Here is an 18,494-nt window from a genome sequence, read left to right on the forward strand (position 1 = left end):
GCCGAACTCGCCTTGACACTTTATCAGCTGGGGCTCCCTCTAGCTCGTGGAGCAGGCTCCCTCGCTAGGGTGCTCTGACTTTATATGTGTGGCTGGTTCCTCCCAGCTACTGCTGCCAGCCAGTGATGTGTTACTTGAGGCTGATGGCTGTCAGCTGGGGCTTAACTCTTTAGTATTTTCTCAGGATTCCTTCCTGAGCGAGGGGCGGGGCTGTTTAAGCTTTTGGCTGCTTTTAATCTCAGCAAGGGGCTGCGCCTTCCAGGGTTATATTTAACTAAATCAGAGTAGGCCTATTGAAATTAATGCATATAAGTGAATCATGTCTATGAAGGCCAATTGATCTACTCTGAGTAGGACTACCCCTTATGTATCCAGATCTGCAGATTGTTGTATTCAGCAGTGTTCAAGCTATTTCCTTCCAGGGAACCTTTAGGGAAAGAAAATTATATGCTCTCTTTGCATGCAAATGACCGAATGCCAAATTTCAAGACTAACACACCTACTCATGTAGTATTTCTTAGTAATATCTTGCAGTGGCTTTCATGTGGTGCAAAAGAAGTGCATTTTGGATGTTTCTCTTTTCAACAAGAGAAGATAAGAAGTTTACCATGGTAAAGCTTGGGCACTGAGCTCAGTTTACTGCATCTTTCAGAAACACTTGATTATTGTTGGTACATTTCACTTTTGTACTCTAGGAAGTGTAACTAAACCACATGCTGTGTTTCACAGTTGCTACTTGCTGCTTCTCAGTTTATGTGCATTCAGAATGACGATTACATCAGAATAAGTCTAAACATATTGATTGATTGATTTCAGTTTATCTAGTTCTACATTCTCCACCGTCACAGTAGACAGCACAATTTCCTTGTAATTCATCATTGGAGCAACCCTATTTGATGAGTCATTGTTCCTTCTTATTCTGTTGGCCTGGCTCAAATGATTTTCTCGGCTTAATAAGGCAATATATGCACAACTTTTTGCCTGCAGTCTCCACTGTTACACTTTCCTTTCCATCCTCTTTTCTTGGCACTCCATGATAAGCCAGGAAGTTTTCAATTAGTTTCCCATTTTGTCCAGGTTCAGAATAAACCAGGTACTTAAATGACATTTTGAAGTTAATTTAAGATGGGGATGGGGAACATTCTTGGAGTAAAGGGCCACATTACCCTAGTTCAAAGCTGTTGGGTGGAGCCAGCCTTTACACAGCCTTAAGATCATACAAAACTATCCCATTTAACTCTTAGTAACTCTTCTCAAGTTTCACCCTCCATTTTCTCCATGGAACTTTTCTTCATAACGTTTGTTTAAAAAACACTCTTCTCCAACACCTGGCCAGACTGTGCAAAAGGCAAAAAGATTCAGTAATTCCAGCAAAAGATTGCAGATAACATCGGTACAGTACACCACTGGAACAGCAAGTCCTGCCTTTCAAAATACAAAATTTCAAAATGTAATTTACATTCTGGAAATCGCATGCATGCAATTTTAAAATACTTGAATGACACATATTGCAAGGAACCTAAGCCTTACACCTGCTGAGGCATTTCCCTCTGTTTGCTCTCCTTACAGAGGAAGGACCTGTAATTGCACATTTTGCAAAAGTATCAAAGCCCTTTCCCCCTCACCTGCTCTCCACTAAACACTAATGGGCAGGAGGGGAGCACGTAGACCAGGAGTTCCCCATCCCTGGTTTAAGATCTTGGCTTGTTCCAAATCTGGCAACCAGCAGTGGAATGCAAGGGAGTGCAGCTGCAGCTTGTCTTTGTTGTTGTTAGAGCAGGAGCAATGACATAATCTGCCTGCCAGAGTGCCATGGTATTTTATGGACTATCCTTGAGACAGAGGTGGTAAGGAATCTTCCAAGTTTGTTTGTGACATATTAGAATAGAGGAAGTGAAAGAACAAGGAAATCAAGCAGAGGCTGGATATGTCTTTCATTTTCTTTGATGGAGTTCATAAGAACATAAAAAGAACCTACTGGATCAGGCCAGTGGCCCATCTAGTCCAGCATCCTGTTCTCACAGTGGCCAGCCAGGTGCCTGGGGGAAGCCCGCAAGCAGGACCTGAGAGCAAGAACACTCCCCTCCTGAGGCTTCCAGCAACTGGTTTTCAGAAGCATGCTGCCTCTGACTAGGGTGGCACAGCACAGCCATCATGGCTAGTAGCCATTGATAGCCCTGTCCTCCATGAATTTGTCTAATCTTCTCTTAAAGCCATCCAAGCTGGTGGCCATTACTGCGTCTTGTGGGAGCAAATTCCATAGTTTAACTATGCGCTGAGTAAAGAAGTACTTCCTTTTGTCTGTCCTGAATCTTCCAACATTCAGCTTCTTTGAATGTCCACGAGTTCTAGTATTATGAGAGAGGGAGAAGAACCTTTCCTATGTCATGCTAGCAGTCTAAATGCTTCTTTGCAAGATTGTTTGCTATTCTAATTAAAAAGCCAAGGGTTTCATTTCAGACAGCTGAAGATCTTTTGTTAAAGCTCAGTGTGTTTTACAGTTTGAACCTATGCAGTCAGAACTGAGTTTGTTGGAGCTTATTCCCAGGTAACTATGCCTCAGTCAACTGCTAATAAATGGAGTGTTACGCTATGTACGGCTGCTGTTTGGTGTGCATGTGTGTGCGTGTGGCTGTTCGTGTGTGATAGTAAATCAACAGAGCTGCCTTCATTTTTAAGACTCTCAGTGAGGGCATATCTACGGGGGGGGTGGCATCATGATGAACTCCTGCACTTCAAAATGTATCACCACATACTGCTAATATAACCATAGTTTCCCAAAACAGACAAAAAGGGAAATGATAGATTTCTGGGCTTAAATGCAGAGCCATGGAAGGGAAGGGACTCTGGTGCAGGCACAAGACTATTTCATATCTCAGCATTTTGAGCCCAGATACTATTGTCTGAACTGAGCCACTGAGTATGAAAGAACTGGCTTGTCCAAGGGCACAGTATATGCGAAGCTTACGTGATTTTGATTCTAGGTCTTCAGGTGGCTTTGCCCTTTGGTCATCTCCATTTCTTAAGCTTCATTTTCTTGAAGGGAAATTGAAATAAATAAAATTGAAGCAAACTCTGCATTTGTTTCTCACAGCTGCAACTTTTTTCCAAGAACTAAAATGGGCACTAAATAGACACAACAATTTTTGTCAAAGGGATTGTGTTCATTCCTTGAATATACAAGCTGATTTTCCCCTCAAACTTTTGTACTTTGGAAAATGGCAAAATGTTTTTTCTCCAGGATTACCTTAATATCTTTATTCATGTTTTATTAATATTAGTTTTTAAAAGACTACAGGCATATTCACTCAAGGTTTTTCTCTTTTTTCCTAGTTACAATTACCTCAACTGGAGAAAAAGGTAGGAATATTTTATCTGTGTATAAAAATGTAAAGTTTATAATTTTTTATATTTCTCATCATAGGTTGAATATCTGAACTCTAATCTTGCTAGATAGATGGCCCTTTGTTTGAGTTTTGGAATTCCATTTATGTAGATTTATTAAGGCACAAATTTTCCCTGTTCTTTATTCCTGTATACCATTTATTATGTATATATGTTCTTCCTTGCTAATTTCTCCCTTTATTTTTGCAAGAGTAGTTACTACCTATAATTATAATCCTGATATTTTTGGAATTAACACAGAGAAAAGGGGAGGTAATGGATTTTCTGTAGAGAAAAATATCCAGGTATGTATCAGTCTAGCACACTAGACATGCATTTGGAAAGCTTGAGAAGTTGATCAACAAAAATGTCCTCAGGAAGTTTGACAGGCCGTTTAAGTAGGCTCACATCTGGCCATTCATAAACTGAAGTACTGCATCCTGAGAATTGCTGATGGTACCACCTGCCAGTCTCAGGATTGATTAGTTTTCCCAAGAAAGTATATCAGAGGCTGCTGAGACTTGTTCAGCTGTACACTTTCTGCATGACAAATTCAGGAAGAAGGGTGGAATGTTTGTAGAGCATAGAATTGAGGACAAGACTGCCAGTCTTAAAGTTCTTATTGAAAAGAATCTGTTTCCCTTGATGGTTGATCAGTGTGAAATAGCTGAACTTCTCTTTAATATTTTTTTTTGCATTTCTGGTATGTTAATCATTCTGTTATTGCTGTTTGAAGAATTCCTTAGATTGCATAGCTTCAATACATACATATACATTTTCTACCAGTTTAACTATGGCTTCCGCAAAGAGTTGATTACGATGCTGACCATTTCATCACAGTATTACAATTCCTGGGGGAGAGATTGGCTGTTTAACCAATTGAAACCTGCGGTGTCCATATTTCCTAAGTGTTCCGTCTGTTACAGATTTCCATTGCATCCTAAGATGCTATCTTGAAGCATTGCCAAAGTGTCTGTCTGTCTATGTGAGGCCTGTCCAAGTTAACAGAATATATATTCACATCTATATTGATAATCTAGGTTTCTTATTACCCAGTCATCTTATTGTTGTCATTTTGCATTTGTATTCCTCCTGCTTGTGAAGTCTGTTATTGATCTTCCTGTTCCGTGTTCTATTATTGGTAATCATCTAGTATTATCTGTTTGGTTTCTTCCTCTTTCTGTATGCTATATCTGAATCTGTACTATAGCACTTATCATAAAACAGTCTATTCTGTGGGACACCTATAAAGTAGGGTTCTTGATTTTAAAAAAAGTAAGAGGATTACTGTTCTACAGTTCTGAACCGAAAGGTCCAAGTAATACTCTCTCAGAATTTGTCTCTGAGGAAAAAGCTACTATGGCAAGTAATACACAAACTCCTGCAGATAAACTCCTACTAAGGTAGGATTAGTTGTAGTAGTACTCCTTGCACGCTTGGAATTGAAAATTCAGTTAAATTCATGCATTATGGTATTCAAACAATAATTGGCTAGCTGATTTTAAGCAGGAATTTTTGTGAATTAAGTCTGGATTTTATTTATTTATTTATTTATTATTTGATTTATATCCCACCCTTCCTCCCAGTTAGGAGCCCAGGATGGCAACTTAGACACTTTAATGAACAATGTCCTCCTCACAAATCCTGAAGTTAAGAACCTATATTTCATAGTGGACTTTGAACTTAGGTTAGAAAAACCTCAAGGTTGATGACATTTCTGTTTTTTAAAAAAACCCAAAAAAATCATTTGTAGTTTCAAAATGAACTTTTAAACATTCATATTTCCATTCTGGGTATAACCAGTGCGTACATGGTCTAGAAAGGCTGCTTATAAATATTTGAATGAATTAAATAAATGTTCTTATCAGAGTTTAATATTTCATAGAATTGTAAAAAACTAAAGGCAGACACAGGAGAATCTAGTGTTTGCATAATGTCTCTGGAGCTGGTGGAATCCCCTAATATTTCTGGGTTTGGGCTGAAGCTTAATTGTATATCTTCTTAAACTTCCACTCGTTATCAGTTTGGGAAAGTAGATCAACAACTCTCCTTTGGCATGAGAATGTGACAGATGAAATAATAGTAAATATTCAACACCATGCAACAGTTCTCTCCCTCCACCCATCAGTTAATTAGAGCAGGTGCTTTCTTTCACCATTCGTAAGATTGTTCTGTAGAAGCTTAGCAATAAGGTTTCTTCAGTGATGGATTGATAGTATAGCAGTAGCAACTGGATTTAAGATGGAATAGCAAGCCTTCTACTTAGTATTGTGTAGCTTAATATAGCTTAATTATGCCTGTTTATGAAATCAGGTTAGATTAGGCTAATGGAGGAATAGTAAGGACCAAAAAGAAACTGACTGCAATTGGCAGTCTTGTAAATTAGGTGGAAACAGCTATGAGTTGCTTCTTAATTCATAGGGCACAAGCCTGGTAAGCCCTAGCTAAGAGGCAATTGTATGGAGGCAAATGATGAGGCTGGCAGAGGAGGGAAGGAGCTCCCCATCCCGTTTTTGCCAGCTTGCATGTCAAAGACTGTCATTGATGTGAGCCACAAGCCTGCTGCACTGTTGTGAGCCTCTCTTGTCAGCACATACCGCTAAGCCCTGATAAACCCCAAATGCAGTTGGAATCCTGAACAAGAGTCACAAAACTTGCTGGATTCCTGGCCGTGATTAGTTACAGCTGTTCTGACCTGTCACAACGGCATCAGTGCTGTTATGTGCTTCTGCACCTTGGAGTGTTCAGGTTTGCCAGAGTTCAGCTGCCTGTGCTAGTGCACAGGTGTGTGTGTGATGTTGGTGCAGGACAGTAGGTTTTATGCTCTTACTTTCTATGATTGCTAGCACCCTTTGAACGGAGATTAGGAGAGGAACACTATAATTAATGCTTAAAGGACACTAATTAAAACCTTCCCCAGGTAATGGCTTGATGGCACCAATTTGAAAAAAATAATTATAAAAAGTATTTATAATAATTAAATTGTAATACAGAACTATATTAACTACTGTGCACTGGTTTTTTTTTTTTTTTGTTTTGTTTTTTGTTATTATTCCTAAATGCCTTCAGGTTGATAGTCTGAAGTGGATTGACCTTAAAGAATAGGAAACCCCATGACTTTCAATATTATTTTAGGAACATATAGTTGTTCCACACCCATTGTTCATAGTTCTTGTATATATCTTTTTAATTGCTGTTCAACATTATCAGTGTATATAATGTAAATGTTCACTCCTCAGCATTGCTGGTATGCAATAAAGATCACAGATTTCTTCATGTTCCAAATAAAATTGGAGTGGTGGGTTACTTCAGTCAACAAGCAGCTGTTTGATGCTTGAAAAATAGCATGCTTAAATAGTAGATGTACAAGAAAAGCAGTTTTGACCTGAAAACCTTTCCCAGTTGTTGCATTTTGAAAGTTGTTGAGCTTTCAGTACAGTATGGGGAGGGGAGGATGGGTCATTGACATCCTGGAAACACCACAAACAAGATGGGGACCTTGCAAAGCAATGACTTTCTTTGTGAAAGGAATCTTGCCCCTTTACTAAATAAATTAAATCAAGTTATGGAAGTGCCCGTTGATGGGACTCTCTCCTATAGAAGTAAATGGGAGTCTTTTATTTCTATAAGAGAAAGCAAGTCAGGAACACAGCTGAACCATCACACCGATGACCCATTCTCTGAGAAAACACATTGGAGACCTATCAAATGTATGCAGACACTTTTTCATTAAAAGCACAAAGTCGCTTAGTTTCTCAGACTGATATGTGAAAAGTCTTCATCTGGTGTGTGACTCCATGTTAACAATGATGCAAACAGGAGAGAATTCAGAAGAGAACATGTGACAAGAAGGCTGGAAATGTATGAGAAGATCTGTGACAAATGGGAAGTCAACATTTTATTTTTTTTTGTTTAATCATTTTTGTTTTGTTTTGTTTTTTGTCTTTGAATGTTTTATGATTTTGTTTTCTATGTTTTATGAAAATTTGAATAAAAGTTATTGTAAAAAAAAAAAGAAATGTATGAGAAGATCTGCATATTTAAGAAAACTGGGCTTCAGAGGAGGAAGAGCAATTCTGGAGGTTTTGGCTATTGCAAAGGGAACCCAACAAAGGAGACGGGAGGCAGTGGTTTTAGCTGAGCAAAACCAATTGTGTTTCAGTGTAATAAACAATATCCTGACAGTAAGAGTTGTTAATAGAGAGCCAGTGTGGCATAGTGGTTAAAGTGTTGGACTATGAGTTGGGAGACCAGGGTTCAAATCCCCACACAGCCATGAAGCTCAATGGGTGACCTTGGGCCAGTCACTGCCTCTCAGCCTCAGAGGGAGGCAATGGTAAGCCACCTCTGAATACCACTTACCATGAAAACCCTATTCATAGGGTCACCATAAGTCAGAATTGACTTGAAGGCCATCCATTTCATTTTTTTCAAGAGTTAATATTTAACATATACCCATATAGGAGAATTGTAGAATTTTTTCATTAAGCAACTAAATGAACATCTGTTGGGAATCGAGCGGATCATGGTTTTTTTGGCATACATGTTAGACCTTTTAGAATCCACTGTAAATTGACTTAAAGTGATTTACAACAGTCAAGTTTTCCATTTGCTCTCTAAATACTCCTTCAAAAAAAGGTGCATAGTAATTGCTTTATCAAAATGTTGACTTACAACTAAATAGAGCCCTAATGCTACCTTTTCAACCTTTATATTTTTTAAAATATGACATTTTTAATATTTTACTTATTTAGCACAATAAATTACTTATTTAACAGTAAGTTCTTTGTTATGAGTTGTGCTAAGTTGTATTAGGATACAAAATAACTGCACACACAAAGCACAGAAATTGTAGTTTATTTCAAAATACATGTGCGAGAACTGTGAAGGAAACAGCTATGTGGAGTAAGCATCTAGAATTTCCCCAAAGCACAGGCTGATAGTTTCTGGGGAGATTAGTGTTTTTTCCATGAACGATAAATTTGTTTGGTGGCCATAAATATTCATAATTTTAAAAATCCAAGCAAATTGAAAAGCTTAAATGACAAAAATTAGAAGTACCAGATCCCCCAAGTAGGCTCAGTGGGGGATATAGGGTGGCTGGAGCAGGGCTGGATCTCAATGCCTGCAATGGTTTTCAAGTTCCAGACTGTAAAAATAAATATAGTACATCTTCTACTGTGCTGTATTTATAATGCTTTACCTCAATGACAGATATTTTACTAGACTTAAATTATTTACATAAGAAAGCAGTCCTTAACTCAGTAGCTCAATTTAGACATCATGCCAAAATGTGGTTGGCACTGAATACTGTAGTGCAACCTGTACCATAGTTTCAGCTTCCAAACAGTCAGGCAAACCATGGTTTAGAGTTGCTTTTCCTTATTTTGTTTTCTCATCTGTAGGTGCAGTGGCCTCTGAATTCCATTGTATACAATCCCACTTCAAACCATGACTCAGATTCTGGTTTGTAAGCCACTTGCAAACCATGACTTGTCAGTTCAGATATCATGGCAAACCATAGATAAACTTCAATAAACCATAATTTGGCTTGATGTCTGAATTGAGTCGGTATGTTTGATACTTTGTCATAAATCCAGTTTTTAAGAGATTATAAATTTAGGCTTTGCCTTTATCATGTTTGTGTTAAGTTCATTTAGCATTTTAAACTAGGCTTTAAAAATAAAATCTTTATATGGTTGAAATTTAAAATGGGTTATATTGAACTAAATCCTACCCTCAGAGTAGACCCACTGATTTTAATGAACCTATGTTAGTCATATTTATTAACTTCAATCAGTGACTTCAGGCAGGACTAGCACTGAATACCACCCAATGTGCTTAAAACTGTAGTTTAAGTTAAAAAAAGTTTTTATTCACACTACTAGAATCCCTCCCAACACTGATGCTTTTGTTGTTTATTCTGCACAACTGGCTAGGGTAGCATGTTGTATGAAGAAAAATTGTTGTTTTTACAGCCTGAGGCCTAAGCCATTGCATTTTTGTTTTCTTATTTTCGCTGTGTTCACTGAAACCTTATTTGTATTTTATTTTTATTGCAGTTGTCTACCTTGTGGTGTTCCATCTGTCGTTTGTCATGTTTGTGTGGTCCTATTGGAAGACTATTTTTACATCTCCCGCCTCCCCTTCTAATGAGGTAAAGGTTAACATTGGCAAAACGATGCCTTTCTTACTACTAAATTGTTTTTGCTACGGATGTGTGGTGTGGCTTGCTTTTTTCATTTCCATTCAATAAATAACATTGCTGTGAATTAAATTTGTAACATTATTTTGTATAAATAATGTATCATTGATGATAACTTTGGATTTCATTAATTTGGATAGTCAATTTTTCTATATGCAGTAATGTGGCATTCAAGCAGGAGACTTTATTACTCAGTTTCTTAATCTGATATTTTGAAATGGATATGAACTATTTCGCTGTATGTGTATTTCTGTAAACATTCTTATTTTAACAATTTCCCATTGTGTTCAGCCTCATACTAGTTTAAGAATGCTATTAGTTGGAGTAGACTCCAGACAATGCACAAGTGTGTTACGCTGAAGCACACTGGGTCAGCATGGAGTCACTATTGTTGTACTGAACTATATTCCATATTTACTCATCCTTATATGTCACCGAAGAGAAAAAAAAATCAATATGGAGCGCAGACATGTAGTCATGCCACCTTAAAACAGTACTGAAAACCATTAGGCTAAATTAAATTTGGTATGACCCTTCCTAACATTATGGACTATCTAAGTAATACTCAGAGTAGAACCACTGAAATCAATGGACTTAAATTACTTCGGTCCATTTATTTCAGTAGGTCTGTCAGTGTATGACTAATATCGGACTTAACCCTCTATTTATATCAAGTTCTGTGGCTAATTGAAAATGTGGCCTTAGCAAGAGAGAGAGAACTGTGAACTTTGGGCTATAATAATAAATAAATAAATAAATGTTGGTACAGTTGCAGCATTAGTATTTTTGCTAAAATTTCAAGTCAGTCTCTTTTAAAGACACCAAACAATTAAGCTCATTTCAATCTTCTCCAATATAGGCCTGTGCTGTTTTTCTCTTGCTGTCAGACATTGGCCTAAAGCAAATTTTTACATCTGAAAACATTTCAGTAGAAAGAAATTGTTGTGTTATTACTCTGTGTGCCCCACAATGATGTGGTATGGATGGAATGATATGCGCTGACCAGAGCAGTGTATTTTCTGTAGGAAAAAGTAGAATATTGTGTGTAGATAACTTAAATATTGTGACCCATGTAAATTATGGAGATATTTGCATTAATTTAGCTCCTTTGCACCACTGCATCCATTAGGCCTAGTGAAGATACGGCATTCCTTATGCTGGTCTCCCCATGTTCTTAGCCAAATAAATTCCCCCCACTCTTCGATAGACTTATTTATTTATTAAGATTTATAAATTGCCCCTCACCAAAGATATCAGCGGACATCTTTGTGTAGTGAACAATGGACATCCAACCATTATAAAATACAATAATAAACAACATTAAAAGGCAGTTAAGGATAGTTAACCATGTTGTAGAGTCACATTTGCACTTGTTCCAGCCACAGTTAATCTGGACCAGGATTACTGGTCCAGGTGAAGGTACTGTTGCATAGACTTGCAAGCCCTGGTTGAGATACCTTGTTAGCATAATACTAAGCAATAGTTAAAGCAAACAATGTAACAGGCTGGAAATTTGGAAGGAGGGAAAGGAATGTGCAAAACTGAAGCATGTTCAGTGACAATGACTTGGAGATCAGGAACATGGGTGATATGCCACCCTGGGCTCCTGCTGGGAAGAAGGGCAGGATATAAATCAAATAATTAATAAATAAATAAGTCATAGAGTAGACCTATTGAAGTCAATGGACTTAAGTCCATTGCTTTCACAGGGTCTACTCTGAGTATGACTAAAGTTAGATATCACCTTATGATACCTGGGATTAGAACTCTCCTCTTTTGTGCTTATTGGCTCCTAGGGACGTCTGTTGTTATGGGAGCAGGCATTAACAAGGATCTCATTGTCAACCCGGCGGCAAAAAAGGGAGGGCATGGCTGTGACTATCATGAAGGGACCCTGCACTTCTGAATTTTCCGCTACTCTACTGGGTGTATCTAGGCTAGGGAGACCTCTGAGTATGCAGAAACCATTGCCTTATTTTTGTGTGATTCTCTCTCACTTTCAAACTGATAAGTACTCACATTTACTGTTAGAGGGGATTAAGTATTCTTGGGTAGCAGTAAAGAGGTACTCATCTGACTGATTGAAAAATGCATTCTTCTTGTAGATTTAAAAAATAAAATAAAAAGGAAATCCATATCTAAAGATCATAGTCCCTGCTTAGAATATCTGCTTCTCTTGTTCATAGATTTATCTCAGAGTTGGTTGTGTTCAATACCTAATGTAAAATTTTCCCAATATAAAAGAATATGATTTTAGTTTATTGAAAAACAACCATTCTTGTATAGTGGGTTAGCCTGTGATCTTAAGGACCATACTATAAACAGAATCAACTCCAGGTGTTGTGTTGCAATACCACATTTTGTAATAAAGAAGAACAATTGGTATTGTTTGAGACCCTGGAACGAAACAAGAGAACAAAGGGATGCTGTTTTCCCATTTTAATTGGAAAGCATTCTGGACCTTGCCTGAAATTCTGTTAAGATTTTTTGTTTTGTAAGCTCATGTACCTTCGATTGTGTGTAGATATTGTTGGGGAGAACAATGGCCCTCTAAAGATAATATAAATTAAGCATTGCTTCACGAAATATTTTTCTTTAATTACTTTGTATGGTGGTGGTTGTTTTCCATAAACAACTTGTTTGATCTTTGTCTTTTAACAGCTTGTTTGCAAGACCTTGCTCTTTGACTGGTGACTAGAATATTTATAGAATATTTCATCGTCTTAATCTGAGCTAACATGCCCAGTAAAGTAAATTATTATCAACTGAGTGGGTCCCTTAGGCAGCGTGGATGTATAATTACTTTAGACTACAGCAGTTATTTGTGTCTTCCTGGGAACATTGTCTTCTGCTATGTCTGACAGTGACATTTAAATGGTCCCCTCTCCTGCCCCTTTTAACAGTAAACTGACTCAACAAAAATTAGCAGGAGGCATGAAGCTTCACCTGCTAAATTTCTGTGTGTCAAACTGATGTTAAAAGACGCAGGAGCAGAAACAAAGTACCAACCTTAGTCATGAAAACAAGTTTATAAGCTGGTTCTCAGAGTACCTATACACATTATGTGTAGCTTACACATTATGTAAGGGGAAGGGCCATAGCTCAGTGGTAGAGCATCTGCCTTACATGTAGAAGGGCCCGGGTTCAATCTCTGGCATCTCCAGACAGGGCTAGGAGAGAATCCAGTTTGAAATCCTGGAGAGCTGCTGCCAGTCAGCGTAGACAATACTGAGCTAGATGGACAAATGGTTTGACACGGTATAAAGCAGCTTCCTATGTTCCTGTGCAGTAGTGCATAATAAGATCTTGGAGTTTCGTGGTTGTGGGGTCCCAAGACTTGGTCCTTCGCAGATTGTGGTAGATAGCTTAATCCAGTGACCGGCAGCTGTGAAAAAGGCAAATTCCATATTATGTAAAGAAAGGGATTACTTGTAAGATGGGCAAGATGTATAAGATGGGCAAGATGTATAAGACGGGCACGAAGACAGAGGGTTCCATCCAGTGAAGTTGTTTCATTTGCACAAGAACTTCCGCTTTCTAAACAGAACTTCCCCTCCCACTCCTTTTCCCTGAATCTGGACCAGAGTTTAGGGGAACCCTTGGAATAGAATAGATTGTGGGGGAGACAGGGGGAGTTCCATTCCACAAATGGATGTCCTTGTGCAAATTGAAGACTTCATTGGATGCAACCCAGAGTATCAGGTCACTGGAGATGCTGTGTTTTGTTGATAATGTTCTAATTCAGGGGTTCCCAAACTATGATCTGCGAGCTTCATTCAGGTGGCCCGTGGCATGTTTGTATTACATATTTATATTAATGTTTAATTGTATTTTTATTCCTCCTTTTACTTTGGGTTGTGTATCACAGTTTGAATTCTGTGCAATGCATTTCTATATAATTAAAGAAGGAATAAAAATACAGCATCTACCGCAACACATTACAATTGCTATAGGCAACAGGCAGAAAAGCCAAGACCCTCTGCAATTTTCAAGTGGTCCGTGGAGGGGGGGGGAGGTTGGGAACCACTGTTCTAATTAAAGCAAAAAGGAGTCACTCTTTCCACTGAAAGGATCCTGATTTGGGGGAATGGGATGGAAGGAATCAGATTGGAGGATGTGTGCTGTAAAGAGGGGTACCCCTTACCACTGACAAGATCCTGGAGGTGCATTGGCCTTGGAGAATCCATGCCCTATTTTCGTTAGGTCCTAGCTTAAAAAGAAACAGTCCCCTTGATTCCCTTTAGCCTGTTGAACTCTCAGCCGAGGTCAGCTGAAAGCAACATATATTAACAGAAGACATCCTATTTTATAAACAGAGGCAGTGACTGTAGGCCAGTTAAAGTACCAGCCATAAAATATATTAGACATGGCAGGCATACCTGTATTCAGTTCAGTTTCTGCCTCCTAGGAGGGCTGTTTTCAGTCAGCATTTTAAGTTTCAGTCAACGTTTCTCTCTATATCAGTTGTTAATATGGTATGGACAAAACTGAGTAGTAACAAGGGACCAAAACACAAACTGTAATGGGGACACAGGATGCAGCACAGTGGGGCATGAGTGGAATCCTTTCATGGAGGATATGGCTATCAGTGGCTACTACCCATGATAGCTGTGCTCTTTCTCCACTGTTGGAGGCAGTATGCTTCCAAATACCAGTTGCTGGAAACGGCAGGAAGGGAGAGTGCTCTTATGGTCCTGTTTGTGGGCTTCCCATAGGTGTCTGCTTGGCCACTGTGAGAACAGGATGCTGGACTAGATGGGCCACTGGCCTGATCCAGCAGGCTCTTCTCATGTACTTAATGAGAGTGGATGAGTCTTCATATGGTCTTTACTGTTGGTCAGTGACGCAGGCTGTGAGACTCACAGACAAGGTTTTTAGCAGAGAGAGAGAAACCTGAAGCAGAAGGGTTAAGCTGTGAGAACAGAGTGCCAGACTATCAAGGTCAGTGGCTGGCTGGGAGTGTGATAAGGTGGGAAACTTGCAGGAACTCAGTGTGGGGGAAGAAATGTCAATGGAGAGAGCTGTGTCTAATGTCTTTGCCTAGTAAAGACTCTTACAAGAAACTTGCCTGGCCTGTCTTATTCCTGTTCTATACGGCGCTTGAATTCAAACCACGTTTGATCTATACACGCACTCGCCAACAGGGGTTATGGGCCCAGCTTATCAGGCGTGGTAGCGGGTTCAAGAGCCGGTGAAGTGGCGTTGTTGCAGAGAGAAACAAAGCGCAAGTGAGAGGCAAGTAAGAGTGGGCAAAATGGCTGTAAATCTGTTATCCGGGATGCCGATGGAGAGGCTGAATGCTGTAAACTACTCCAGCTGGAAGTGGAGAATGAGAGCAGTTCTGATTAAAGAAGAGTTGAATGATGTCGTTGAAAACCCCCCTCCGGCAGCTCCTTCAGCAGCGTGGCTGAAGAAAGACGAGAAAGCGAAGGCTTTTATTACTCTGGGGCTATCAGATTCACAACTATTGCTGGTGAGTAATGAGCCGACGGCTAATCAGATGTGGGAAAAGCTAAAAGCCGCTCATGTACAGCAAACTGCGGGGAGCAGGCTGTGTTTAGCACGGAAACTATATCAAATGTGTTTTACAGATGAAGTGACTATGGAAGAGCATTTGGCTGAATTTCGGAGATTAAATGCTGAGCTGCAAGATCGAGGCGTGCATCATAATGACTTACAGATGGTTTATCTCCTGTTATCTTCATTTGATCAAAAATGGGACGTTCTGGTATCTAGTCTTGAAACCCAACCTGATGGGAATCTGACTTTGGAGTTTGTGGAACAGAAACTTCAACAAGAGTGGAATAGGAGACGAGAATAAGAAAACAGAGATAAAAGAGACTGTGACTGTGTCTGTACAACACCAAAATCAAAGAAGCAGGCAAGAGACTAAAACATGTTATTTTTGTGGATCACGTGGTCATATACAGAGACATTGTTTAAAGAAGAGGAATTACAGGGACTTTGAAAGTCAGAGAGCAAGCGTGAACTTTGTTACTAAGGACAATAAACTGATTAACTCTAAATGGCTTCTTGACAGTGGAGCGTCTAATTGCCTAATCACAGACTCTAGTTTATTTTACACTTCAAAGCCGACGCAGGAGAAGATTTATCTGGCTGACGGATCGACTCAGGACGTGATTGCAACAGGCACGCTGAAGATGGGTAATTTGGGAATTTTAACAGATGTATTATTGATTTCTGGTTTAAAATATAACATTCTATCAGTGAGAAAATTGGCTCAAATAGGTTGCAAAGTTACATTTGAAGGGGATAGATTTTTTGTGAGAAAAGATGGTGAAATATGCATGCAAGGGAAATTACAGAATCAAATGTTTATGGTTGAGTGCAATCTTGATAAACATATGTGTGCTTGGATAGCAGTAAATAAAGATAAACATGATAATTGTTTCCATGAATGGCATAGAAAACTGGCACACGCACATTTCCAAAAGATAATAAACACCCCAAAGCATAGTCAAGATTTGAAGTTAACACACTGTGAGCATGTGGATGAGTGTGAGGTATGCTATAAAACAAAAATGACAGTAACTCCAGTAAATAAGAGCTGTGAAAGCACAACTACTGAACCCTATCAGCTCATACATGTGGATTTGGCTGGACCTTTTCAGTGCTCAAAAGGTGGAGCAAGGTTTTATTTAGTGATTGTGGATGATTTCTCCAGATTTACACATGTGTTCTTATTGAAAAAGAAAAGTGATGCAGAAGAGAAATTAAAGGCATTCATACAGAGAACAGAAACACAACATGGGGTTGTTATCAAAAATATCAGATCAGATAGAGGTGGTGAATTTACCAGTAATTCATTTCAAACATATTTGGAAAAGAAGGGAATAATACAGAGTCTCACTGCTCCCTTCAGCCCATCCTCCAACGGAACGGCAGAGAGGAGGAACCGGTCATTGCAGGATTCATTGAGAGCAATGCTAGCAGATGCTGATATGAATAACACTTATTGGGGTGAATGTATTCTGTACACTGTTTATATTCAGAACCGCCTAATGCACAGAACAATAGGCATGTCTCCCTATGAGAAACTGACTGGAAGAAAACCCAGGGTGAAACACATAGAACGTTTTGGGGCAAAATGCTGGGTACATGTAGTAAAACAAAGAAGACATGGTAAATTAGGCTCAAGAGCGCAGGCAGGATGCATTTTGGGATTTCAGAATTCATATTATAGAGTTTGGTTGCCTGAGAAACAACAAGTAGTGTTAAGCAGAAACATAAAGGTGATAGATAAACCTTGGAGAGACAGTCAAACAGTGATCCTAGAAAGTGCAAACAAGCAGGAAGCTGCGGATGTTCCTTTCGGGCAGCAAATTCCATTAAAAACTGCATTAACAGATTTAATACACGGTGGCAAACGTACTGTTAAAAGGCTGAGAGGTGAAGACATAACAACACATGATACAGAAATGCCAAGTACCAGTGGTACAGGTCCAAGTAAAATTGAAAGTGAAGAAAAAATGGAAATAGATAATGTCAGGAAATCAGAGAGAAAAACGGAAGGTCAACCTCCTCAGAGATTTGCATTTAATGTTACACAACAGAATAATGAAACAGATGAATTTCCAGTAGAATGGGAAAAAGAAGGACCAATAGATAAAGAAACAATGGATCTAATGTGGAAGTTTTGTGTTGAGGAATGAAATATAAATGTATCATCAAATAAAAGTGAACAAACATGAATCTGTGAAACTTGTGTAAATAAAGAATAAAGAGAAACTGAACTGAACTGTAAAGAAAACAAACCATGTACTGAAATGTTGTGTAATGAAAAGTTAATGTTGTAGAAATGTAATAATTGTAACATGAAGTTTTGTAGTCTGTAAGTCTCAGGTGGGGGCTGTTGGTCAGTGACGCAGGCTGTGAGACTCACAGACAAGGTTTTTAGCAGAGAGAGAGAAACCTGAAGCAGAAGGGTTAAGCTGTGAGAACAGAGTGCCAGACTATCAAGGTCAGTGGCTGGCTGGGAGTGTGATAAGGTGGGAAACTTGCAGGAACTCAGTGTGGGGGAAGAAATGTCAATGGAGAGAGCTGTGTCTAATGTCTTTGCCTAGTAAAGACTCTTACAAGAAACTTGCCTGGCCTGTCTTATTCCTGTTCTATACGGCGCTTGAATTCAAACCACGTTTGATCTATACACGCAATCGCCAACATTTACTTCTAGTTCGTTTGTTTTTTAGGGCAAATGCATAACTTCAGTTGTGGGCTTCATTAGTTCCCAGCTGGATCCTGATGCCCCACCATTTTTTCACAGGGACCCAAATGTTCCTTGTTGCACATAAATAACACTTTTGAAAACAACATTTTGAAACTGCTTTGTGAATAATAGCTGTGGGTTTGGTTTCCCCTGCTCATTTCTGCTTTGAATTATTTACATACAGAAATCTTTAAAACATAAATCTGTATATTAAAACATAGATCTATAAAACATAAATCTGTATGTGGCCTAAAAATCATACTTCTATCCTCTTTTTTCAGTTCAGTTTGTCCAAATCAGATAAGGAGCAATATGAAAAAGAAGAGAGACCAGAATCCCAACAGGAAATTCTGCGAAGAGTTGCTAAAGACCTGCCAGTCTATACTACAACAGCATCAAGAGGTAAGCCTGTAAACAGTCCTAACACTGCAAAAACTCTTCATGGTTGCAATAAGATGAAGGGACATAGGAAGCTGCTTTATACCAAGTCAGACCATTGGTCCACTGGCATTGGCTCTCCAGGGTTTCAGGCAGGAGTCTCTCCCAGCCCTTCCTGAGAGATGCTGGGGCTTGAACCCAGGACCTTCTGCATGCAGAGCAGAAGCCCTACCACTGAGCCTACAGCCCTTCCCCAATGACATTATCAAGTTTGACTGGAGCCATTCAGCAGACATGATC

At 39.0% G+C, this 18,494-nt stretch overlaps 1 protein-coding gene across 3 annotated transcripts in view; it reads left to right on the forward strand.

Annotated features, from left to right (window-relative positions):
• Window positions 1–18,494, forward strand: part of ZDHHC20 (zinc finger DHHC-type palmitoyltransferase 20) — a 71,028-nt gene that overhangs the window by 16,492 nt on the left and 36,042 nt on the right. For all 3 annotated transcript variants that reach the window (XM_061628564.1, XM_061628565.1, XM_061628563.1), the window contains exons 2-4: window positions 3,334–3,360; window positions 9,447–9,541; window positions 18,098–18,218. In XM_061628564.1, the coding sequence (XP_061484548.1) occupies window positions 3,334–3,360; window positions 9,447–9,541; window positions 18,098–18,218 (243 nt within the window). The remainder of the gene's footprint in view (window positions 1–3,333; window positions 3,361–9,446; window positions 9,542–18,097; window positions 18,219–18,494) is intronic.

Source organism: Rhineura floridana, chromosome 5, assembly GCF_030035675.1.
Source record: "Rhineura floridana isolate rRhiFlo1 chromosome 5, rRhiFlo1.hap2, whole genome shotgun sequence".
Lineage (NCBI taxonomy): Eukaryota > Metazoa > Chordata > Lepidosauria > Squamata > Rhineuridae > Rhineura > Rhineura floridana.